The sequence below is a fragment of the Anomaloglossus baeobatrachus genome, chromosome 11 (assembly GCF_048569485.1).
Source record: "Anomaloglossus baeobatrachus isolate aAnoBae1 chromosome 11, aAnoBae1.hap1, whole genome shotgun sequence".
NCBI lineage: Eukaryota > Metazoa > Chordata > Amphibia > Anura > Aromobatidae > Anomaloglossus > Anomaloglossus baeobatrachus.
In genome coordinates, this window is record NC_134363.1 from 32,643,247 (window position 1) to 32,665,858 (window position 22,612).

Consider the following 22,612-nt stretch of genomic DNA (forward strand, 5'->3'; position numbering starts at 1 on the left):
TACAAGTATCCACGTCGTTCGCTGCTGCTGCATCCATCTATCTATTTATCCATCTCAGACAGATCCACTACTCTGACTGCTGCTGTTGTCGCATCCACCAGAGACTGCACTGTGTCCGTGGCACCAGCTGCCGAGGTACCGCAGATCCCCTGGGGTTGCCCTCTGCCGGCTGCTTACCAGTGTGTGTACCTGCTGCCACCCCCAGTGGCAGTAGTGAAGACTTGGCGATCGATCCAGTTCGCTCCCCCAGGCAAGTGGACCCACTAATATCGTGCTCACCCTATGAGCATAACACTCAATTTTGACCCTGCGTTTGAATAAGTAATTCTAGGACAGCTGGGATTTGTAGGTGTGTACACTGCAATACCAGACACAGACAGGGGACAAGGAGGGCGCTGTTTTGGAAAAAAAATTTCTTGGCAATCCACCAATCCCCTGAAATGATCATTATAATATATTACTTAATTTTATAATAATTCAGAATTGTAAGCAGAGAAATCAGCAAACTTTATTTTGTATAACAAGTTTTAACTGATATATTGTAGCTACAACATAAACTATGTCTTAACAATCTACATACTAACTAACGTGAAAAAGGTGACAGGTCCCTAGGGTATGAGATCACTGGCTACATTTTGGGATTTACACCATAAAATGTCAAGAAAAGATGAAAACCGGGAAGAAGAATGAATGTTTCTTTCCGAAAACAGACACATTTTGTTTCGACCCTGTACTGGGGTCTTCATCAGACCCCAGGTCTCGATCCCAAGGTAGAACCAGCCGGGCACATAATATAGGAGGAAAAAGGATAAACTTGGTTCCTAGACGGAGTTGACAACATATTTAGGGAATGTGCTCACGTCTTTAAAAACCTATACGAGTTGTCGAAGCAGCAGACACTTCAGGAAACAGTGGCGTTTTTTTTTCTTGAGGCGTCTTGGGGGTCATTTTGTTTGGTCTTTTCCTCAGCAATTTTGGACCTTACAAATAAAAATAGATAATGACTTTAAATATTTTGCTTAGAGAATACCGGTTCTTTTTAATAAGCTCCCGACTGCGCCAGGTAAAATCCCTTTTATTAAGTTTCCAAAAAAAGATCTTTGCGGTTTCTTGGTTTCTTCTTTTAGCCTTTTAATGTCGTCCTCCATCATTTCAGCTTTCCTTTTAAAGCCTTGTTCCATCATTTCCTTTTGTTCCTGCAAAGACCATATTGGATTTATTGGCATTTGATTAATTACGTGATTACAACCCCTCAGCCCTGTCCTGGGTATCATGCTGAGAAAACCTTGAAGCCTTGGGCTGGTGGTATCTATATCCTTTATCACCAAGACCCTATTTTTGGCCCTTCATGTCCAATAGTTCCCAATATTTTGGACGTGAGATAGGCCTCCTCAGCCGTCTTCTGGCAATGGGAGGTTTGGGCTTTGCCCGGGAGATTTGCCAACTCTTTCAGAAGTCTGGGGTCTCTCCGTTTTCCGGAACCCTACAGGACATTCCAGGAGAGTGGGCAAGTATGTGATAACTAATGGGAACTTTTTTGGTAACCTATAATGTGATGGGTTACTGTCACGAGGTGACAGGATAGAAGCTCCTATGCTGTCCCTCACGCTAGGATATCCCTAAACTCAGGGTTACTCCTGAAGGTGGAGTTGCCCGAGTCCCGTTCTTGGCTATGTTTCTGACCAGTACTACTCTGATACCCTCCTCCCATGAGGCAGGTGTGTGATGGAAAACAGATAAAGACAGACAAGGGAAAACCAAAACTCTGATACACTGCACACACACAGGAATAGACAATGACTGACTCAGGAGAAAAGCAAGAGCAAGAAGGCAATAACAAAAAGGCAACAAGGGTTAACTCCATAACTGCACTCAGCAACAAGTATAATAACCTGTCTGAAACACCACATCTCACCAGACCAGCTAAGATAAACTATAGCTGGCAAAGGTGGAAGGATCCAGCCAGCATATATAGGAGAGGAGCAAATGTGATTGGCTCCCCAACAACATGTGATCAAAGGAGACTAACAAGCAGACTATCAGAGATTAACTCTTGCTAGCCTGCCTATGAATCTACACTCAGCAGGTCGACGCCCGAGTCTGCCTGAACTGATCACAGACACTAGAGAAGTTATTGTACGGAGAATCTGTTGTCTGAACAGAACCGTCCGCTGCCATGACAGTCGGCAAAGTTTGTAAAAATCTTCATTTGACCGTTACCTTGAGTTTCTCTTGTATCATCCATTCATTTTCTCTCTTCATATTCTCCTGTTCTTCAGTCATTTTCTTTTCCAGCATTTCCACATGCATCTTATACGTTTGCTGGTCATTCTCCTGTTTCTTCTGCAGCTCCAGGTTGTTTTTTTCCATGATCTCCTTCTCCCGTTCTGCAGCTTCTGCCTGCTTTCTCTGCTCTGTTGAAATAAATGTACTTATTTATATAATTATACGGTAGTCCTGCAGGTTATGACGTAGGTGATTCACTTTCTTAAAGGCATAACATAAAGGTCCCCTTAAAGGGGTTGTCTCAATTAGTAAAACACTTGTGGGGTCCAGTGCTTCGTCTCCGCCTCTGCCTTCGTCTCCACCTCTGCCTTCGTCTCCGCCTCTGCCCTCGTCTCCACCTCTGCCCTCGTCTCCACCTCTGCCCTCGTCTCCACCTCTGCCCTCGTCTCTACCTCTGCCCTCATCTCTACCTCTGCCCTCGTCTCCGCCCTCCTCTCTGCCTCTGCCCTCCTCTCTGCCTCTGCCCTCGTCTCTACCTCTGCCCTCGTCTCTGCCTCTGCCTTTGACTTCGCCTCTGCCCTCATCTCCACCTCTACCCTCGTCTCTACCTCTGCCCTCGCCTCAGCCCTCGCCTCTGCCCTCGTCTCCGCCTCTGCCCTCGTCTCTATTGTTTGGCTGCAATGTAGACATCACATTAACACACACCGCTGCAGCCATTCAAGGGCAGAGCCACTGAGATCAGTGATTGGCTGCAGTGCTGTCAGCATTGAAGATTATAAACGACTTGGACCAGCGGCGGAGATTCAGCGATGATTCAGGAGGGGTAAATAAAGCACAGTTTGTGTTTTTTTACAACAAACTGTAGATATCAGATAAAGTTTTCTTAAAGGGGACAAACCCTTAAACAAACTTCTTTCCTCAGTTATTTAGCTAGGTTCAGATGAGGAGATGTTAGACACAGAGTGCAATATATCCAGGACGCCAGGTGTGACGCCCTGGACCCCCAGGTGTCACAGTACACTGACACCACACACACACCCCCCTCCCCTGGTTAGGTCACACCAGTCAAACAAAACCCTTGTTGCCTCCCTCCAGGCTTGATGTCCACACCAGGTGGGGCGGAGCCAGGCGGTTGACCCCGCCCACTGAAGAGTTCACAGGCCTGGAGGCAGGAAAAGTCAGTGAGTTGAGTTCAGGAGTTGAGGAATTAAGTGGAGGAGTTGAAGTGAGAGGTTGGAGTGAGGAGAGAAACTGTTGGTGTCTGGGTCGGAGCCCAGGCACGATCAGCAAGGTCGGCAGACGGTGGTGGCCATCTGCAGGAGTTGGCGTAGGTCAGCGGAACCGTAGGACCGGGGTCGGGCGATGGCCTGCCGGTACCGAGCCGGGGAGCAGATTGAACCAAGCACCAAGGCAGGGTACTCAGACCCCGACCAGGCTGGGAGCCCCCGAAAAGGTCAAATTCTCTGATTGCGGTCTGGACCTCAAGGGTCCTTTCCCACCCAAGTCCCATCAGAAGGCAACCACCCAAACCGTCCGGATCAGTGCCACCGCCAAGGGCCAGAGATCCAAGGGCCAGCGCCTGCAGGCAACAGGGCTCTCCCGACACGTACACGCCGGGGAGCGGACTACTCGTGGGAAGCCATAGGAGTCAAACACATTCACCAAGGTGCAGGGAACGACAGCCACCATCAACCCGTCCGGGGAGAGTGAAACGCAGCAGCCGGGTGTGGGCCCCGTCCATCCAGCCGTTTGGTTTACCAGAGACTCTGTCCTTCTGTGTCTGAGTGAGTACAACAGTGCCATCCGGCACCGCGCTGCACCCGCGCCCACGCCGCCTCCCTGCCCCGGCACCGATACCTCCACCCCGCACCCGAACCGGGGCCCCGGGACCAACAGCCCCTACCCACGGAGGGGGCCAACACCTCAGTTGCTCCCTGCCATTGCTCCCGGGATCCCCCGTCACTAGCAGCGGTGGTGCCCACTATCACCACAACCCGTGGGTGGCGTCACAACCGACATCCCCAAACAACCTCCCCTTTTCACTCGTGGGTGAGGAGGCACTGCTGGAGCCCCGGGTCCGGCCCCGTGCTCGAGCCACCGAGGAGCAGAAGCAGCGGACCCGAGCGTCAGCGGGCCCAGGCAAGCGGCGTTCCCACCCCTCCCCCGCGACACCAGGCATGGGTCTGATCCTCTTACATGTGCCACGGGTATTGGTGGCCGTGTCCTGACAGTGAAAAACCACATGGCAGTGGGCGTGCGGGGGTTTACGTCGGCATTACAATTATTCCTGTCAGCTAGGTGGTTAATGGCGTGCCCCTTGATGTTGGTGCAGAAAAGACAAGAGAGCCAGGAGGCTGAAACAGTAAAACAGGTGGATTTCTTTTACTTATTCAGCATTAAAAAATTTACACAGCCATGATAGTATAACATGCTCAGATGACAAGACTGTATAGACAGGCAGATGGCAAAATGGATGCTGAGAAACAGTCACATATGAGGCGTGATATTCAGCAAGTGTGAAAAGAGCCTATCTTGTTCTCCAAGCTTCCTCTACCCCACTGGGTTGATGTTCCCCAGCAGACCCCATGTTTCTGCTCCTTCGGACCTTCATGTACAGTAGCCTCTCCTGTGTACCCAACTTCTTTATGGGGGACCCACCTCCAAGCCCGTACTCCTCCTGTATCCTCAGCTTTGAGTTTTGGGTTAGGTTAAGGCACTGTGCACACCAGGGGTGCATGTCCTAACAGGTCCTTCTTGTGGTTTTGGGTCAGTCCGTTGCCATACAGCCTCCTGGAGCGGGGGTTGGTGTTCCCCCTACATGTTTCCGGCGTGTGCACTCGCTGAGCTCCAACGGTACTCTGACTAAAACCTGAGGTAACAGCAGTTATGTGCACTGACTCCGCCCACCAGGCTATTCTGCCCAGCAACAAGGCCTCCTGAGGTAACAGCAGTTATGTACTAAGACTCCGCCCACCAGGCTATTCTGCCCAGCAACAAGGCCTCTTGAGGTAACGGCAGTTATGTGCACTGACTCCGCCCACCAGGCTATTCTGCCCAGTAACAAGGCCTCCTGAGGTAACAGCAGTTATGTACTAAGACTCCGCCCACCAGGCTATTCTGCCCAGTAACAAGGCCTCCTGAGGTAACGGCAGTTATGTACTAAGACTCCACCCACCAGGCTATTCTGCCCAGCAACAAGGCCTCCTGAGGTAACAGCAGTTATGTACTAAGACTCCACCCACCAGGCTATTCTGCCCAGCAACAAGGCCTCCTGAGGTAACAGCAGTTATGTACTAAGACTCCGCCCACCAGGCTATTCTGCCCAGCAACAAGGCCTCCTGAGGTAACAGCAGTTATGTACTAAGACTCCGCCCACCAGGCTATTCTGCCCAGCAACAAGCTCTCCTGAGGTAACAGCAGTTATGTACTAAAGCTGCTTTCACACCTCCGGTTTTTCTTCTGCGGCACAATCCGGCACTTTGCAGGAAAATCGCAACCGTTTTTTTTTGCTGCCGGTTGCGATTTTCCTGCATAGACTTTAATTAGTGCCGCATTGTGCCGCATGGCCTTGCGTTCCATCCGGTTTTTGCCGCATGCGGCAGATTTAGCCGATGCTGCGGCCGGATGGAACGTTGCCTGGCACGTTTTTTCGTGCGGCAAAAAAAACCGCATCGCGCCGCATTCGGCCGATGCGGCGCATCTCTCAATGCATGCCTATGGCGGCCGGATGCGGCGCGATGCGGCAAATACCGCATCCGGCCGCCGCATGCGGTTTTTGCCACTGCGCATTCTCAGTAGCATGCCGCAAGCGGCAAAAACCGGGTGGGCCGCAAGGGAAAAACTTATGCAAAGGATGCGGTGTTTTCACCGCATCCGTTGCATAGCTTGCACAGCCGGATTGAGCCGCAGGGCTCAAGCCGGATGTGTGAAAGTAGCCTAAGACTCCGTCCACCAGGCTATTCTGCCCAGCAACAAGGCCTCCTGAGGTAACGGCAGTTATGTACTAAGACTCCGCCCACCAGGCTATTCTGCCCAGCAACAAGCTCTCCTGAGGTAACAGTAGTTATGTACTAAGACTCCACCCACCAGGCTATTCTGCCCAGGAACAAGGCCTCCTGAGGTAACAGCAGTTATGTACTAAGACTCCGCCCACCAGGCTATTCTGCCCAGCAACAAGGCCTCCTGAGGTAACGGCAGTTATGTGCACTGACTCCGCCCACCAGGCTATTCTGCCCAGTAACAAGGCCTCCTGAGGTAACAGCAGTTATGTACTAAGACTCCACCCAGCAGGCTATTCTGCCCAGTAACAAGGCCTCCTGAGGTAACGGCAGTTATGTACTAAGACTCCACCCACCAGGCTATTCTGCCCAGCAACAAGACCTCCTGAGGTAACAGCAGTTATGTACTAAGACTCCGCCCACCAGGCTATTCTGCCCAGCAACAAGGCCTCCTGAGGTAACAGCAGTTATGTACTAAGACTCCGCCCACCAGGCTATTCTGCCCAGCAACAAGGCCTCCTGAGGTAATGGCAGTTATGTACTAAGACTCCGCCCACCAGACTATTCTGCCCAGCAACAAGGTCTCCTGAGGTAACAGCAGTTATGTACTAAGACTCCGCCCACCAGACTATTCTGCCCAGTAACAAGGCCTCCTGAGGTAACAGCAGTTATGTACTAAGACTCCGCCCACCAGGCTATTCTGCCCAGCAACAAGGCCTCCTGAGGTAACGGCAGTTATGTGCACTGACTCCGCCCACCAGGCTATTCTGCCCAGTAACAAGGCCTCCTGAGGTAACAGCAGTTATGTACTAAGACTCCACCCAGCAGGCTATTCTGCCCAGTAACAAGGCCTCCTGAGGTAACGGCAGTTATGTACTAAGACTCCACCCACCAGGCTATTCTGCCCAGCAACAAGACCTCCTGAGGTAACAGCAGTTATGTACTAAGACTCCGCCCACCAGGCTATTCTGCCCAGCAACAAGGCCTCCTGAGGTAACAGCAGTTATGTACTAAGACTCCGCCCACCAGGCTATTCTGCCCAGCAACAAGGCCTCCTGAGGTAATGGCAGTTATGTACTAAGACTCCGCCCACCAGACTATTCTGCCCAGCAACAAGGTCTCCTGAGGTAACAGCAGTTATGTACTAAGACTCCGCCCACCAGGCTATTCTGCCCAGCAACAAGGTCTCCTGAGGTAACAGCAGTTATGTACTAAGACTCCGCCCACCAGACTATTCTGCCCAGCAACAAGGTCTCCTGAGGTAACAGCATTTATGTACTAAGACTCCGCCCACCAGGCTATTCTGCCGAGCAACAAGACCTCCTGAGGTAACGGCAGTTATGCACTAAGACTCCGCCCACCAGGCTATTCTGCCCAGCAACAAGGTCTCCTGAGGTAACAGCATTTATGTACTAAGACTCCGCCCACCAGGCTATTCTGCCCAGCAACAAGACCTCCTGAGGTAACGGCAGTTATGCACTAAGACTCCGCCCACCAGGCTATTCTGCCCAGCAACAAGGCCTCCTGAGATAACAGCATTTATGTACTAAGGCTACTTTCACACATCCGGCTTAAGCCCTGCGGCTCAATCCGGCTGTGGAAGCTATGCAACGGATGCGGTGAAAACACCGCATCCTTTGCATAAGTTTTTCCCATGCGGCCCGCCCGGTTTTTGCCGCTTGCGGCATGCTACTGAGCATGCGCAGTGGCAAAAACCGCATGCGGCGGCCGGATGCGGTATTTGCCGCATCCGGCCGCCATAGGCATGCATTGAGAGATGCGCCGCATCGGCCGAATGCGGCGCGATGCGGTTTTTTTTGCCGCACGAAAAAACGTGCCAGGCAACGTTCCATCCGGCCGCCGCATCGGCTAAATCTGCCGCATGCGGCAAAAAACGGATGGAACGCAAGGCCATGCGGCACAATGCGGCACTAATTAAAGTCTATGCAGGAAAATCGCAACCGGCAGCAAAAAAAAACGGTTGCGATTTTCCTGCAAAGTGCCGGATTGTGCCGCAGAAGAAAAACCGGAGGTGTGAAAGTACCCTAAGACTCCGCCCACCAGGCTATTCTGCCCAGCAACAAGACCTCCTGAGGTAACGGCAGTTATGCACTAAAGGCCCCGTCACACACAGAGATAAATCTTTGGCAGATCTGTGGTTGCAGTGAAATCATGGACATATTGTTCCATTTGTACACAGCCACAAACCTCTCACTAATTGTCCACAATTTCACTGCAACCACAGATCTGCCGCAGATTTATCTCTGTGTGTGACAGGGCCTTAAGACTCCGCCCACCAGGCTATTCTGCCCAGCAACAAGAACTCCTGAGGTAACAGCAGATATGTACTAAGACTCCGCCCACCAGACTATTCTGCCCAGCAACAAGACCTGTGGGGAGTTTAGCTCTGGATGTACACCGCATACCTCATGTAAAGTATGTAAAAGTGTACTCCGCAAACCTCAATTAAACTATGTAAACTACTGTTAATGACTATAAATTACTTTGATAGTACCCAAGTCTGGAATACTACAGATACGCCACCAGAGAATTCAGGTAATTCATGCCGACTACAACTCAAAAATATCTCTCGGATCCGTGCCTTCCTTAACTAATAATCAGCAAAAACATTAGTGCATGCCCTCATCATATCCCGCCTCGACTACTGCAACCTCCTGCTCTGTAGCCTTCCTTCTAACACTCTTGCACCCCTCCAATCTATCCTGAACTCTGTGGGCCGCTTAAACCACCTCTCCCCTCGCTATTCCCCAGCCTCACCACTCTGCCAATCCCTTCACTGGTTTCCCATTGCCCAAAGACTCCAGTTCAAAACATTAACCATGTACTACAAAGCCATCCACAACCTGTCTCCCCCCTACATCTGTGACCTAGTCTCCCGGTACTTACCTGGACGCAACCTCAGATCCTCACAAGATGTCCTTCTCTACTCCTCTCTTATCTCCTCTTCCCACAACCACATACAAGATTTCTCCCGTGCCTCCCCCATACTCTGGAACGCTCTACCTCAGCATATCAGACTCTCTCCTACCGTTAAAAGCTTCAAGAGGAACCTGAAGACCCATTTCTTCCGACAAGCCTACAACCTACAATAACCCTCAGTCCAGTACACCACTGCGCAACCAGCTCTGTCCTCACCTATTTTACCCTCACCCATTCCCTGTAGACTGTAAGCCCTCACGGGCAGGGTCCTCTCTCCTCCTGTATCCTCACCCATCCCTTCTAGACTGTGAGCCCCAGCGGGCAGGGTCCTCTCTCCTCCTGTATCCTCACCCATCCCTTCTAGACTGTGAGCCCTCATGGGCAGGGTCCTCTCTCCTCCTGTATCCTCACCCATCCCTTCTAGACTGTGAGCCCTCATGGGCAGGGTCCTCTCTCCTCCTGTATCCTCACCCATCCCTTCTAGACTGTGAGCCCCAGCGGGCAGGGTCCTCTCTCCTCCTGTATCCTCACCCATCCCTTCTAGACTGTGAGCCCTCATGGGCAGGGTCCTCTCTCCTCCTGTATCCTCACCCATCCCTTCTAGACTGTGAGCCCTCATGGGCAGGGTCCTCTCTCCTCCTGTATCCTCACCCATCCCTTCTAGACTGTGAGCCCTCGCGGGCAGGGTCCTCTCTCCTCCTGTACCAGTCTGTTTTGTACTGTTAATGATTGTTGTACTAGTTTTTATGTATACCCTTTTTCATTTGTAAAGCGCCATGGAATTAATGGCGCTATAATAATAATAAATAATAATAATAAAAAAATAATTAGAGTTCGCTGCTACCACAATATGTTTCCCAAAGTTCAGCCTCATGCCAATCTTCCCCATGCTATTGGCCATGCTATTGCTCAGTCAAGTCTGTTACACTACTAACAGCTCTACATTGCACTCTGTGACAAACCTAGCTCTGTTATTGCTGAGTCAACATTTTTACAACTTCCATTGTTCTGCTGCACCAACATCATTTGTCCGTGCTGCGTCACAACAGCTCATCTGGACCAAGGGATTTGAGGATTAGGGGTGCTTCACACACAGCGAAATCGCTGCTGAGTCACGGTTTTTGTGACGCAGCAGTGACCTCATTAGCGATCTCGCTGTGTGTGACACTGAGCAGCGATCTGGCCCCTGCTGTGAGATCGCTGCTCGTTACACACAGCCCAGGTTCGTTTTTTTATTGTTGCTCTCCCGCTGTGACGCACAGATCGCTGTGTGTGACAGCGAGAGAGCGACGAAATGAAGCGAGCAGAGAGCAGGAGCTGGCGTCTGGCAGCTGCGGTAAGCTGTAACCAGGGTAAACATCGGGTAACCAAGGTGGTTACCCGATATTTACCTTCGTTACCAGCCTCCGCCGCTCTCACGCTGCCAGTGCCGGCTCCTGCTCTCTGCACATGTAGCTGCAGTACACATCGGGTAATTAACCCGATGTGTACTGTAGCTAGGAGAGCAGGGAGCCAGCGCTAAGCAGTGTGCGCGGCTCCCTGCTCTCTGCACATGTAGCGACGTTATGATCGCTGCTGCGTCGCTGTGTTTGACAGCTAAGCAGCGATCATAACAGCGACTTACTAGGTCGCTGTTGCGTCACAGAAAATGGTGACGTAACAGCGACGTCGTTATCGCTGTCGCTATGTGTGAACCCAGCCTTAGTTCAATGCAAATACTGTGATGTAAACTGTAGGTTGTAACATATTGTGAGAACTGCAGGATTCTATTAATGTTCTTATAACGTGAAGAGTGTTCCTGAGGCGTCTTCAGTAGCTTATAACTCAGTCCAGCCATATTGGCAACAACCCTGTAAGAGGGAAAAGACGTGAAACTGCTTGAGGAAGAGAATGACTTCCAAGGACTGTGATGTAGTGCTAGGCTTGGGCAGTGTTGGGAAGAAGAGGACATATGGAGATTGGAACAACTGATGTGTGCTTAATGATCCTCTGTGACACTGAAGCGTGCATGAAGATTTGTGTCCGATATCTAATGTACATTGTAAAACTATGTTTTTTATGGACTTGTGGTCTCCCTCAATGAACTGAGTACCATCTGGTCCTGGCTGGCCAAAACCTTCGGCAACATGCGGCCTGAAAAGGCGTATCACCTTCGAAGTGCAACACCACACACCTAGCCAGGACCTCCATCTCCATGTAGCAAGCCAGGGTGCGGTAGATGACTACCTCGCCCATGACTTCAACCCCACGCCACTTTACACAGAACATAGAAAACTTCTACTAAAGTAAAGGAGGAATGCCCCGGTTCCCGAGAGCTCACAGTCTAGTATAAAGTATGCCGTGGATGCAGGAGGAGTACTCAAAGATGGAAGTAAGTCATCCATGACCAATGGTGACGTTAGCTACCCACTCATAATGATGACAGTTAGTGGACACTGGGATACCCATTCGGGGACACGGCTCTAGTGATTTGAAGAAGCTCCATATTGGATTCCAGCTTGGACACCTGGATGGACTTGCTGCCCTACACTCCTCAAACAAACCCAATTTCCATTATTTTCTTCTGATTTTCAATTAATCTAAAATCTTACCAGCTAACTTCTTTTCTTTTTCCTCCAGGGTCTTGTCAGCCAGCAAGATGGTGGATTCGGTATGTTCCATTTCTTTTAAAAAGTCCTGCAAGACCTCTAGATGCTGTGAAGAAATTTAATAGTTATGCAGCTATGTTATCAGCAGGTGATCCTAAGGCTGCTTTCACATTTTGGTTTTACCTACGTTCAGTGGTCCTGTCCAGACACCCCCGCAAAACGGGTTTCAGATGCATGCACCGACGGGGCCATTGACTCCACAAAACGGAGCACACACAGACTCCGTCTGCTCCATTATAGTCAATGGCCCCGTCAGTGCATGCGTACGAAACACGTTTTGCGGGGGTGTTTGGATGGAAGCTCCGACGGGACCACTGAATGTAGGTAAAAACAAAATGTTAAAGCGGCCTAAGAAACAGGTGAATTCAGCTCTGCTACTGGGTATACATTAGTCCATTAGTGAAATTAAAACTCCTGTGTGGACATCTTTGATCCAGCAGTTGTCCCTCAAAAAAATCAACACCAAAGAGGCAACTAATGTGACCACTCATCCGAATTTTGGGGAATCCGATTCACACGAATCAAGCAAAATGGTGACCGGACGCCAATTGGCTTGATTCATGTGGGTCAAGAAATAAATTATTATACTTAACAAGCCCTTCATTTGTTCATGCAACCGCAGATGCCCGCTGCTCTTTCGCAAGGCATCTCACCTTTGGAGACTCTACGTCACTCATCGCTGACTCTTCTGGTGCCGGTTAGCCCTTGATGTACTTCTTCATGTCATGACATGCTCGACCACGTGGGGTGATGCACGCTCTGATGTCATGACATGAACGACCACGTGAAGCGATGCACGCTCTGATGTCAAGACTTCAGAATGTGCAGCAAAGTCCAGCCGGTGCCGGAATTTTACAGTGAAAAGGAGACCAACACCAGAAAGAGCAATTGTTCTGCTTTGGAGTTGGGAGACTTATTCAATTTGCATTGAATATATTTTCAACTTTGCCGACTGAATTGGAGAGAATCTACCAGATTTGAAATTTGTCGGGTTCACTCGTCTCCAATGACCGCCATTTTGAATCACATTCATCAATATGATGGAGAGATGAACTTCCCGGTTGAATAGGGGAGGTTGGTGTCGGATACTTAAAATATATTTCTAGAGGTACACTTTAAATCTTTTCACTTATGTGCTCTGCAATGAGGGAGAAGTTGAAGTACTGGGTAGTGGAGAGCCTTCCCTGTTCCCATTACCGTTCCTATAATTTGCTTCTGCAAAACTAATTGACTCATATTTGCAAATAATTTCTTGTTACTTAAAAGGACATGCACCTTCTATGGGCTGTATGAAATTTTAACCCTACTTACCTTTAACCCCTTGCCTGTTGCCTTCAGATAATTAACCTCCAAAGTTTTCTTCTCTTCAATGAATAACTTATATCCGCCGGCCACCGAGAACTTCCCGTTCTTTATTGCCTCCTTCATTCCAGCACTGAGCTCCTCTAGTAAGGCTTTGCATTTCCTCACAGACGCCTCTTCATTTTGCCTTACATACTCTGCATTTTTAATTAACAGCTCTTCCTACAAAAAAAACATTGAGGGAAAGCTCCAGTCAATAAATGCACAATCCGTAAAAGGTAAAAAAAAGACAAAACGAAGGATTTTCTTCCAGATAAGGTGGCTGGCAGCAGCTGATCATATAGATGTACCCATAAGATGGAGTCCTTTGTGAGATTTCACCCTGGCACCCTCGCGCTGCAAAGCAACAGTGCTAACCACTGAGCCACTGTGCCAACTAGGGCAATGCTACATCTGTGCATATACACTAGCGAGCGTAAATGTCACAACAGTGACTGTTAGGTGGCTGGAATATTGTGCACCCAAGTTAGGGATCCCTAGGTTAAACCCTGCCCTCAGGATTACCCCAAAAGGTGGAGATGCCTGGGTTATGTAGCTTGCTGAGCTCCTGGAAACGACACACCTAGATGTCCCCTTTCACCCACCCAAGGGAACTCAGGCAAGGTAACAGATCTACAAGGGCTCCAATATCTTCTCTAGAAGGTAGCTACTGCTAAAGGAATCATACTTCAGCTCAACAGCAACAAACTCTTCCATCGTGGTCATAATAAAGATTCTATATCCAGCATGGAGTGAAGTTCAGGGAGGGTAAGTATAGCAAAGGTGGAAGTAATCATAAGCTGTAACTGAGCTTAGGGATAGAGAGATAATTCTCAGCCAGCAGTGAATGGGTCCTTAACCCCTTCAGTAAGGAAAGGAAAAACATCATTGAGACAACATTCAAGTGAGCTCTACACAGGGCCTGCGATTGACTATATGCTGAGACTTCCTGACCCCAGATCTCCCAGATGAAGCAGGAGGATGCGGCACTCCCATGACAGTAAGCCCTCAGATATTAGGCAATCTTTAAGTCCTTTAAAAGAAGCTTAAAGACATTGTCAACTACTTTAACATTTATGGCTTATCCTTAGGCTAGATCATCCATGTCTAATCGGTGAGGGTGTGACACTGGGCTTGCCTGCGGATCAGCCGCTGGTGTCGTCGGTGGCCAGAACTGCTCAGTTACAGAACTGCACAGCACAGCTCCATCCATAGAACCGTGGGCGCGACCAAATCCACTCCTTCAGCCCCCTATTGATTTGAATAGGGAGGTTGCGGATGTGTAGTAGTGGGCTGTAGCCAGAATTCAATAGACGGAGTTGTGCGATGGAGTTTCAGCTGTCACCGACACTGAGAATAGCTGATCAGTGGGGTTGCTGGGTGTTGCACCCCCACGGATCAGACATCGATGGCATGTCCTAAGGATAGGCCATCAATGTTAAAGTAGTGAATAACCTCTTTAAATGAAAACTAGAATTGATTCTACACTGAATGCAGAAGACATTGAATCATTATTCGTGGCCCTCGAAAACCGAGCCAGAGTCAGACAAGACAAGTGAATTAAAGCCCAAACTGTATCTCTGATAATGATAGAAAATATGACAGAGGAGCTACCAGGCAAAAAGGGTAAAATATTTGCCCAATAAACCCAGAATTTAATATATTACAGTGCTACAGATTGGAGTAAAACCAAATTGTCCATCCATCAAGACAAGGGCACCTGGTGTACAGAGGGACAGATAAATCTACTGTGTGCAGTAGGTCCCAAAAGCTATACCCTTGTTGATCCGGCTTTATTTATAACTTTACTTACGACAAGCTTGCCCTGGTATTCTTGATTTTCATCTTTGAAGGAAAGACTCATAAAGACGTCCAGCGCTTTTGCATGACATTCCTTGTCCAGGTTTAGGAACTCCTCACAGGTCTCGGTTGGAAATTTGCTCACATTTTGATTCATCATCTCGTTGTACTTAGATAAACCTTCTGCTACGGCTCGAGAGTTCTCAAGTTTGGCCATGGCAACAACTGCATTTTCCATAGAAGGAACGGAGCCGCTACTGATTGCCTCTACGTAGGAGACTGCAATGTCCCCAAGACCTAATATAGACGGGTGAGAATGAGACCATTGCACGTTGGAAGATCATACCGAGAAACGAGAAAAGTCATCCCACAGAGTGAGCACTTACCTCTCCCGGTAATCTTGTACCCGCCCGATATGGACTTCACTTGACTATTGCTATATATGTAGTCACAGAATTTCCTTGTCTGTTCCACAAAGGAAACATCTAGCTGAGATTCTTCCACGTTATCCAGGTTCTGGAGATCCGCCTTGGATGCCGGCCGATCGAACACAAAACATTTGTGTGAATGGAAGTAATGGAGGAGACACTCCCGGGGAAGGTTGTAATTTTGTACTGCTGCACTCAGGCCTAGAAAGAGATTGTCAGAGTTGATTTACTTCTGTACGTTAAAACATAAACCATCGAATTTGGTGGCATCTCGGAGGGTATATGTAATGGTCACAGCTCTAATGGAGAGGATGAAGGCCGGCGCCCCCTCAAGATTTGATGCTGTTGACTTAATGCTAAAAAAAATTATATTACTCTATATAATGTAATAGGTAATGTAGGTAATGTAGATATTTACTAATGTGATATGGATCCCATAGCATGCCTTTAAATTGTATTGTAATTGTAAGTTTTAGTAGGCAGGGCCATAGAAGCAGAATTAGAATTTTCTAGAACGTTCTTGGGAGTTGTGTGATAGTGTCACGCAGTACAAAGGGCTGGTAAGATGTAGTATGGCGTATTCCCCACTAGGTGGCAGCAGAGTAATGAAGGAGAGTCAAAGTAACACTGTAACAGAAAGGAGGCTGAAGTACAGCAGAGTAACCTCAGCAGGCAGTTCAGAGACGAACCACCAGGGGGCAATAGAGTAGTCTAGCAGTAAAGGTCAAGCCGGGAAGTCAAGTTACTACAGAGGGAAGCTCAAGATCAGGTCAAAAAACAGAACCAAGATCAGATGCCGGGAGATCAGGTATGCAGAGGGGACATAAAGGGTACAGGGAACAGAAGACAAGACCGGAGGGTGAGGAGACACAAACATAGGAAGGAGGAGGAACCAGGATGAGTAAACAACTGACAGGAGCAGGAAGTCAGGGACTGGGATAGACGGATGAACGGAGGAGGGTACAGGTCAGGGCACGGTAGCAAACAGTCAGATCAAACAGGAAATCTCACCAGAGCCAGTCACAGGCTGCAGAGCAAAACTATAACCAGCACTGGAATGCTGGTGCAGCGCCAAGATATAGTGTCTCCTAAAACCGGAACGAGGCTGATGTGAGTTCACCCCTGACATGACCAGGCCGGTCTGGGAGACTCTCGAGCGGTGAATACTGGTCGTGGATCATGACAGATAGCGAAGAAGAAAGGATACAATCTGATCTATAATTGAATATGATATGTGGTGTAGATCCAGAATCTGGCCGACAATTTTTGAGGACCAGAATAGTGAGACCGGAGACAAGAGAAAGGAGCTAACTCCAGTTGGACAGAGCTGGAGATCCATGAGGTTGCCTGTAGATTAGAAGAGACCCCAAGACAGCCTGCAATGGGACAGGGTGTATGTGTAAGCCGTGTAATGGAAGTGGGCAGCAAGAATAGAGCGGGAGGAAAATCTTAGAGATGAAGGGACAAAGCCAGCTAAGCTTTACAGCACATTTGATGTTGAGAAAATTTAGGCTCACATCACTCTGTAGCACCCTGCGGTGTCAGAGAGAAGACACTATGGGAGAATGATGGAGGAGGAATCGTTCCCTCTTGTTTCATTGCTTTCAACTATATCTGCAGCCAATAGAGTTGAAAGTGTGATGGCGTGCAGGGGAGGGCCCAATGCCGATGCTGGCACCAGGCCCCCCGACTCATGGGCCCCAGATCAGCCCCATGATCTGCTACCATTGGTAGTACACCACTCACGGTGGGGATGGTATTTTCAGAGTTATGTGTAGTGTTGTGCCACACATAGCACTTTATATTACGCTCAAAAAGTTCTACTTTGGTCCGAGATCACCTTGTACCACATGTCAAGTGGGCTACACAGTGAGCTGACTATTAACAATGGGTAATCTTCAGTTCAGTTCTTAATTTATAAACCTGCACAATACAGAGTTCCAAGATATATATACTGTAAAACCATTTGTACCTTTCTTTAACTTCAAGGCATTTTTCAGATACTCATCCTCGGTGATGTCCTTTCCATCAAGTTTCAGCTCTAGGTTAAAATCTCGAACGCACCACACAAATGATGGGAAAGTTCTCTTGAACTCTGATGAGTCGTCATCCAAATCTGCCTCCTGGTCGGCTGACTTTATTTTTATCTTCTCGGTAAGTTCTGTGACATAACTACGAGAGGTTAAGGAATTATGTATATATCTGTGAAGAAAGGGGGTTAGCTTTCCTTTCAAAAAGTACAAACGAGGAAATGACCACCTCAAAAAAAGCTTCTAAAAATGGGTTTTAAGTTCTGTCAATATGGAAAAAGTTACAAAATGTTGTAAAAAAAAATGGGACCCCTCCCTCACATTACTCATCCTACCCCTACCCCAAGCCATTCCAGTAAATCTTGCTGAATTTGGAATCTTTAATGTAATAGATACTTCTACGACAAGACAATACAACAGGGCTCATGTGAAGGATACTGGAGTTGGTCCATGGCCTGCTGGTCAATTGTCCCGATACTGTTGAATACCAGGGTGCTGCTAAGAAGAACAGCAAGGGCGAAAATCCAGGAATCGTTCTGGCTGTTTCCCTGAAATTCAAGCAAGGTTTTTGTAACAAAAATTTTCATTCAATCCTAAATTCCACCTTTCAAACTCAAGAAACCAAGATTACGGATGGGTTAAGTCTTGTTCTCTGTTATACCCAAACCCAATATTCCCTCACGTTAGTAGACCATTCGCAAGGCAAGGATAAGAAGAAGATAAGTTCTTACATGGTGGCTCCTACAAAATAGTCCCAATTGGACAACCTTTTTCTAAAGTAGACCACTTGTCCATTTTTGGACAAACTCATTAACTGGTATATATGCCAAGTAAAATAGATTGGACATGGGACATTCCCAAATCAAGTGAAAATTTTGACTTAAGTGGATCATGCATCATCAAATATGAATGTCTAATCTCTACGTATGGATGGCCAACTTTTGGTCCACCAGGGTTTAGATTTCCACTGACCTTCTCCACGTCGCCCAGTCCTTCTGTATCCATCAGCACTAGGGTTTGCTCGCTGTTAAAAGGGTGAGGAACACACCACATCCAGATACCTTTAGTCATGGACTGGACTGTGGATCCTAAAGAAAAACCTGTATGGACAGACACATGATGAGAAGAAGATACAGATGGCAAAATGACCAATAATGATGTCCATGAATGGAAAAAAATGATGCCATGGTAAGAGGATGGAGGCCAACAAAGGTAGATACTTCCTACAAAGCCTGACTGTCCTTGTTATGAGTTTGGAGGACATTGTGTATGGTAAACTCTTTTTTTAGGGTTCTCTCAATCCGGTTCATGATTTACAGAATGGGACACAATATTCCTAATAGAATACACCAACACATTATATGTCATGGAGAGAAGCAGGTCCACATCTTGTTCCTCATATTTTCAATAAATGTCAATGCATGACCACTAGTTTATATATATGTGGCCTGGGAATCCAGCTCCACGTAATTATTAATGGTCTCTTTCATTCTCGTTTTTACACCTCTTACCATTCTTACTTCCCGCCAGTCTATTCATCAGATAAGACTTCCCAGTCCGGTATTTCCCAACTATGGCCACAACAACCACCTTCTGATTAATGCTGGATAAGATATTCAGCGCATCTTCATTCACTTGGATTGTTCCATCTTCGAGGTTCTCTATCAAACACACTGGATGCTCCATTTTTGGAAAGTCTAGAAATAAAAATATAAATCTGTATTATGCTCCAGAGCTGCACTCACTATTCTGCTGGTGCAGTCACTGTGTACATACATTACATTAATGATCCTGTACTGATCCTAAGTTACCTCCTGTATTATACTCCAGAGCTGCACTCACTATTCTGCTGGTGCAGTCACTGTGTACATACATTACATTACTGATCCTGAATTACCTCCTGTATTATACTCCAGAGCTGCACTCACTATTCTGCTGGCAGTCACTGTGTACATACATTACATTACTGATCCTGAGTTACCTCCTGTATTATACTCTAGAGCTGCACTCACTATTCTGCTGGTGCAGTCACTGTGTACATACATTACATTACTGATCCTGAGTTACCTCCTGTATTATACTCCAGAGCTGCACTCACTATTCTGCTGGTGCAGTCACTGTGTACATACATTACATTACTGATCCTGAGTTACCTCCTGTATTATACTCCAGAGTGGCACTCACTATTCTGCTGGTGCAGTCACTGTGTACATGCATTACATTACTGATCCTGAGTTACCTCCTGTATATTATTTTACTCCAGTATTTTACAATTATGATGCTGGATCCTTGTAATCAGACACATCCATAATTTTGCGTATGAGAAGTGCATTTAGTGATTCCTCAGCACAGCTGTTGTGAAGCTGAAGAGTCAGCGCCGCACTGTGGCTGCAATGTGTAATAGCAACTTCACAGCTGAGCTCCTATATTGCTGAGGAGCTAGAGAAACAATTCATTTTCCTATATCACAATACAAACCCTTATGTGGATCCTGATCTTCCTCAAGAGCAGGCGATCCCCGATCCATCATTCCAAGTGTCGCTCCGGTGAGGTGAGATCCACATCTGTTACAAGTCTATGCTGCTATCATACATCTGTCTATAGATTTATGCCATGTAAAGCGTTTCCTGATTCACATTTATGTTACAAAAAGTTACATGCAAGAGTTTCACCCTGTGTTACAGAAAAGCGAAAGAAAGAGAGAAAGAAAGAACGAAGGAAAGAAAGAGAAAATAAAAAAGAAAGAAAAAGAAAGAGAAAGAGAGAAAGAGAAAGAAAGAAAGAAAGAGAAAATAAAAAAGAAAGAAAAAGAGAAAGAAAGAAAGAGGGAGAGAGAAAGAAAGAAATAAAGAGTGAGAAAGAAAGGAAAAAGGAGAGAGAGATATTTCATCACGTAATATTTCTGCCATTGTTATTGAGGATAAGAGCAGTATAATATAAAGAATAATAATAGAAGCCTCTTTACCTTCCACAGATCCTCTCTCCGCCTCTGCCCAGAATCGTATGGACGGTCACACGCTGCTCGCCTGTTTATATGCTGAAAAGTGAAAGCAAAAGTATCTAGAAGATTCAGAATCTGAAACTACATTGAATATTAAATACAAGCTTAATTAAATAGACTGAAGAAAAAAAAGAAAGAAAGGAAAGGAAAAAAAGAGAGAAAGAGAAAAGGAAAGAAAATTACAGGCAGGAGGAGAGAAAGAAAAGAGAATTAGAAAAAAGGAAGAGAGATAGAAAGGAGAAAGAAAAGAAAAGAGGGAGGGCAGGAGAGGGATAGATCAGAGGGAGAGAAAGAAAGAGAGAAGTACAGATGGAGGGCAGAAGGGGGAGAGAGAAAGAGGGAAAGAAAGAATGAAAAAAGGAAAGAGAGAGGGTGGGACAAAGATAAGGAGGGAGAGGGATGGACAAGAGGGAGAGATAAAGAGAGAAAGAAAGAATGAAAAAAGAAAAAAAGAAGGTGGGACAGAGGATAAGGAGGGAGAGGGATGGACTAGAGGGAGAGAGAAGGAAAGATGGAGGGCAGAAGGGGGGGAGAGAGAGAGAGAAAGAGAGAGAAAGAAAGAGGGGAAGAAAGAGAGGAAGAACGAAAAAAGGAAAGAAAAATGGCTGACAGGAGGGAGAAGAGGGATGGATCAGAGGGAGAGACAAAGAAAGAGAAAGAGAGAAAGAAAGACAAAGGGCAGGAGGGAGAGAGAGAAAGAGAAAGAAATACAGAAAAAGGGAAAGAAAGAGAAAGAACTAAAAAAGGAAAGAAAAATGGATGACAGGAGGGAGGAGAGGGATGGATCAGAAGGAAAGAGAGAAGGAAACACAGAGGTTAGGAGGGGGAGATAGAGAGAGAAAGAATGAAAAATAAAGAAAGGGAAAGAAAGAACTAAAAAAGGAAAAAAAAGAGGGTTGACAGGAGGGAGGAAAGGGATGGACCAGAGGGAAAGAGAAAGTGAGAAGGAAAGAGGAAGGGTAGGAGGGAGGGAGGGAGAGAGCGCAAGAGAGAAAGGGAAAGAGGGAGAACAAATAAAGGGAAAAAAAGAGGGTTGACAGGAGGGAGGAGAGGGATGGACCAGAGGGAGAGAGAAAAAAAAAGAGAGAAGGAAAAATGAAGGGCAGGAGGGAGAAAGAGAAAGAAAGAAAAAGAAAGAAGGAAAAAGAGAGAGAAAGAACGAAAAAGAGAAAAGAAAGAGGGCTGATCGGAGGGAAGAGAGGTATGGACCAGAGGGAGAGAGAAAGAGAGAAGGAAATACGAAGGGCAGGAGGGAGAGAGAGAGAGAGAGAGAAAAAAAGAAAAAGAAAGAAAGAAAAAGGGAAAAAAAGAGAGAAAGAACGAAAAAAGGAAAGAAAAAGGGCTGACAGGAGGGAGGAGAGGAATTGTGGCGCCCCTGAGGCTTCCGTCACCACAGAGACATTGCACCTCAGCCAGAGGTGTGATGTCCCATCCTGGGTAAGGACAGGGGTAAATGCTGGTTCACAGGCAAATTCACACTACACCCATTGTTAGGCATATTTTGGGACCGGAGATAGTGGCAGCTACCCCCTTGCTGCATGCTGGGGGGCCGTAAGACCCATCTCTTCTCCCATAGGGTGGAGCCTAGCAACGGGGAAGGTGGGAGGAGCCAACAGAAAGTGAGAGCAGATACAGGAAGTTCAAGGTCAGTTGTTGGTGGAGCGAGGGAGAAGGAGAGGGAGGTAGTTACCTCAGCAGAGTGGATCGAAAGTGACTGAAAGAGAAGTTTCCTGGTGGAGATCCTGGGGCCCAGCTAGGCCCAGGTGACACCACAGACAGACAAGAAAGGATTCCAGGGCCATGGAAGGCTTTTAAGCTCGTGGCCTGTTCCACTAAAACATCGGATGGAGGGATCAGGCTGCAATCGGGGACGGTCCCCAGACTGAGGTAAGAAAGACATTTCCAGAAAATGACACCGAGGCGCAGAGTGGTTGCAAGCGTCCCGGGCCACAACCCACCGTAGCTCCCCTGGGAAGAAGGCAAGATTCCAGCCAGGCAAGCCTTCTTGACCAGACCCTATGGTGGAGGCCAAGACAAGTTTATCTATAAAGGTCAAGGCTTTGAAGTCAGTCGAGGGAGGAAACATAACCAAGGGTGCACCGGCATTTACCTCAAGAACTACCCGGGATCGGCGGAGGTCCCTGACAGTGAATTTCAGCAAGCCAAAGGCAACCAGTTTGCTGCAGCCCTGGAACAGTGA

General features: G+C 47.5%; 1 protein-coding gene across 2 annotated transcripts; it reads right to left on the bottom strand.

Annotated features, from left to right (window-relative positions):
* Positions 1–490: 490 nt before the first annotated feature.
* On the bottom strand, positions 491–21,197 carry LOC142256697 (guanylate-binding protein 7-like). 2 transcript variants are annotated; one of them, XM_075328547.1, is made up of 11 exons: positions 20,377–21,197; positions 18,923–19,108; positions 18,384–18,511; positions 17,850–17,959; positions 17,354–17,553; positions 15,340–15,582; positions 14,967–15,250; positions 13,124–13,336; positions 11,756–11,858; positions 2,221–2,414; positions 491–1,196 (listed from the first exon to the last, which is right to left on the bottom strand). In XM_075328547.1, the coding sequence occupies exons 2-11, from the start codon at positions 19,095–19,097 to the stop codon at positions 1,020–1,022; spliced, it is 1,827 nt and encodes a 608-aa protein (XP_075184662.1). In that variant the 5' UTR covers positions 19,098–19,108; positions 20,377–21,197; the 3' UTR covers positions 491–1,019. The 2 variants fall into 2 exon arrangements, with proteins under 2 accessions (XP_075184662.1, XP_075184661.1); XM_075328546.1 differs by lacking the exon at positions 20,377–21,197 and adding an exon at positions 19,890–19,969.
* Positions 21,198–22,612: the final 1,415 nt, after the last annotated feature.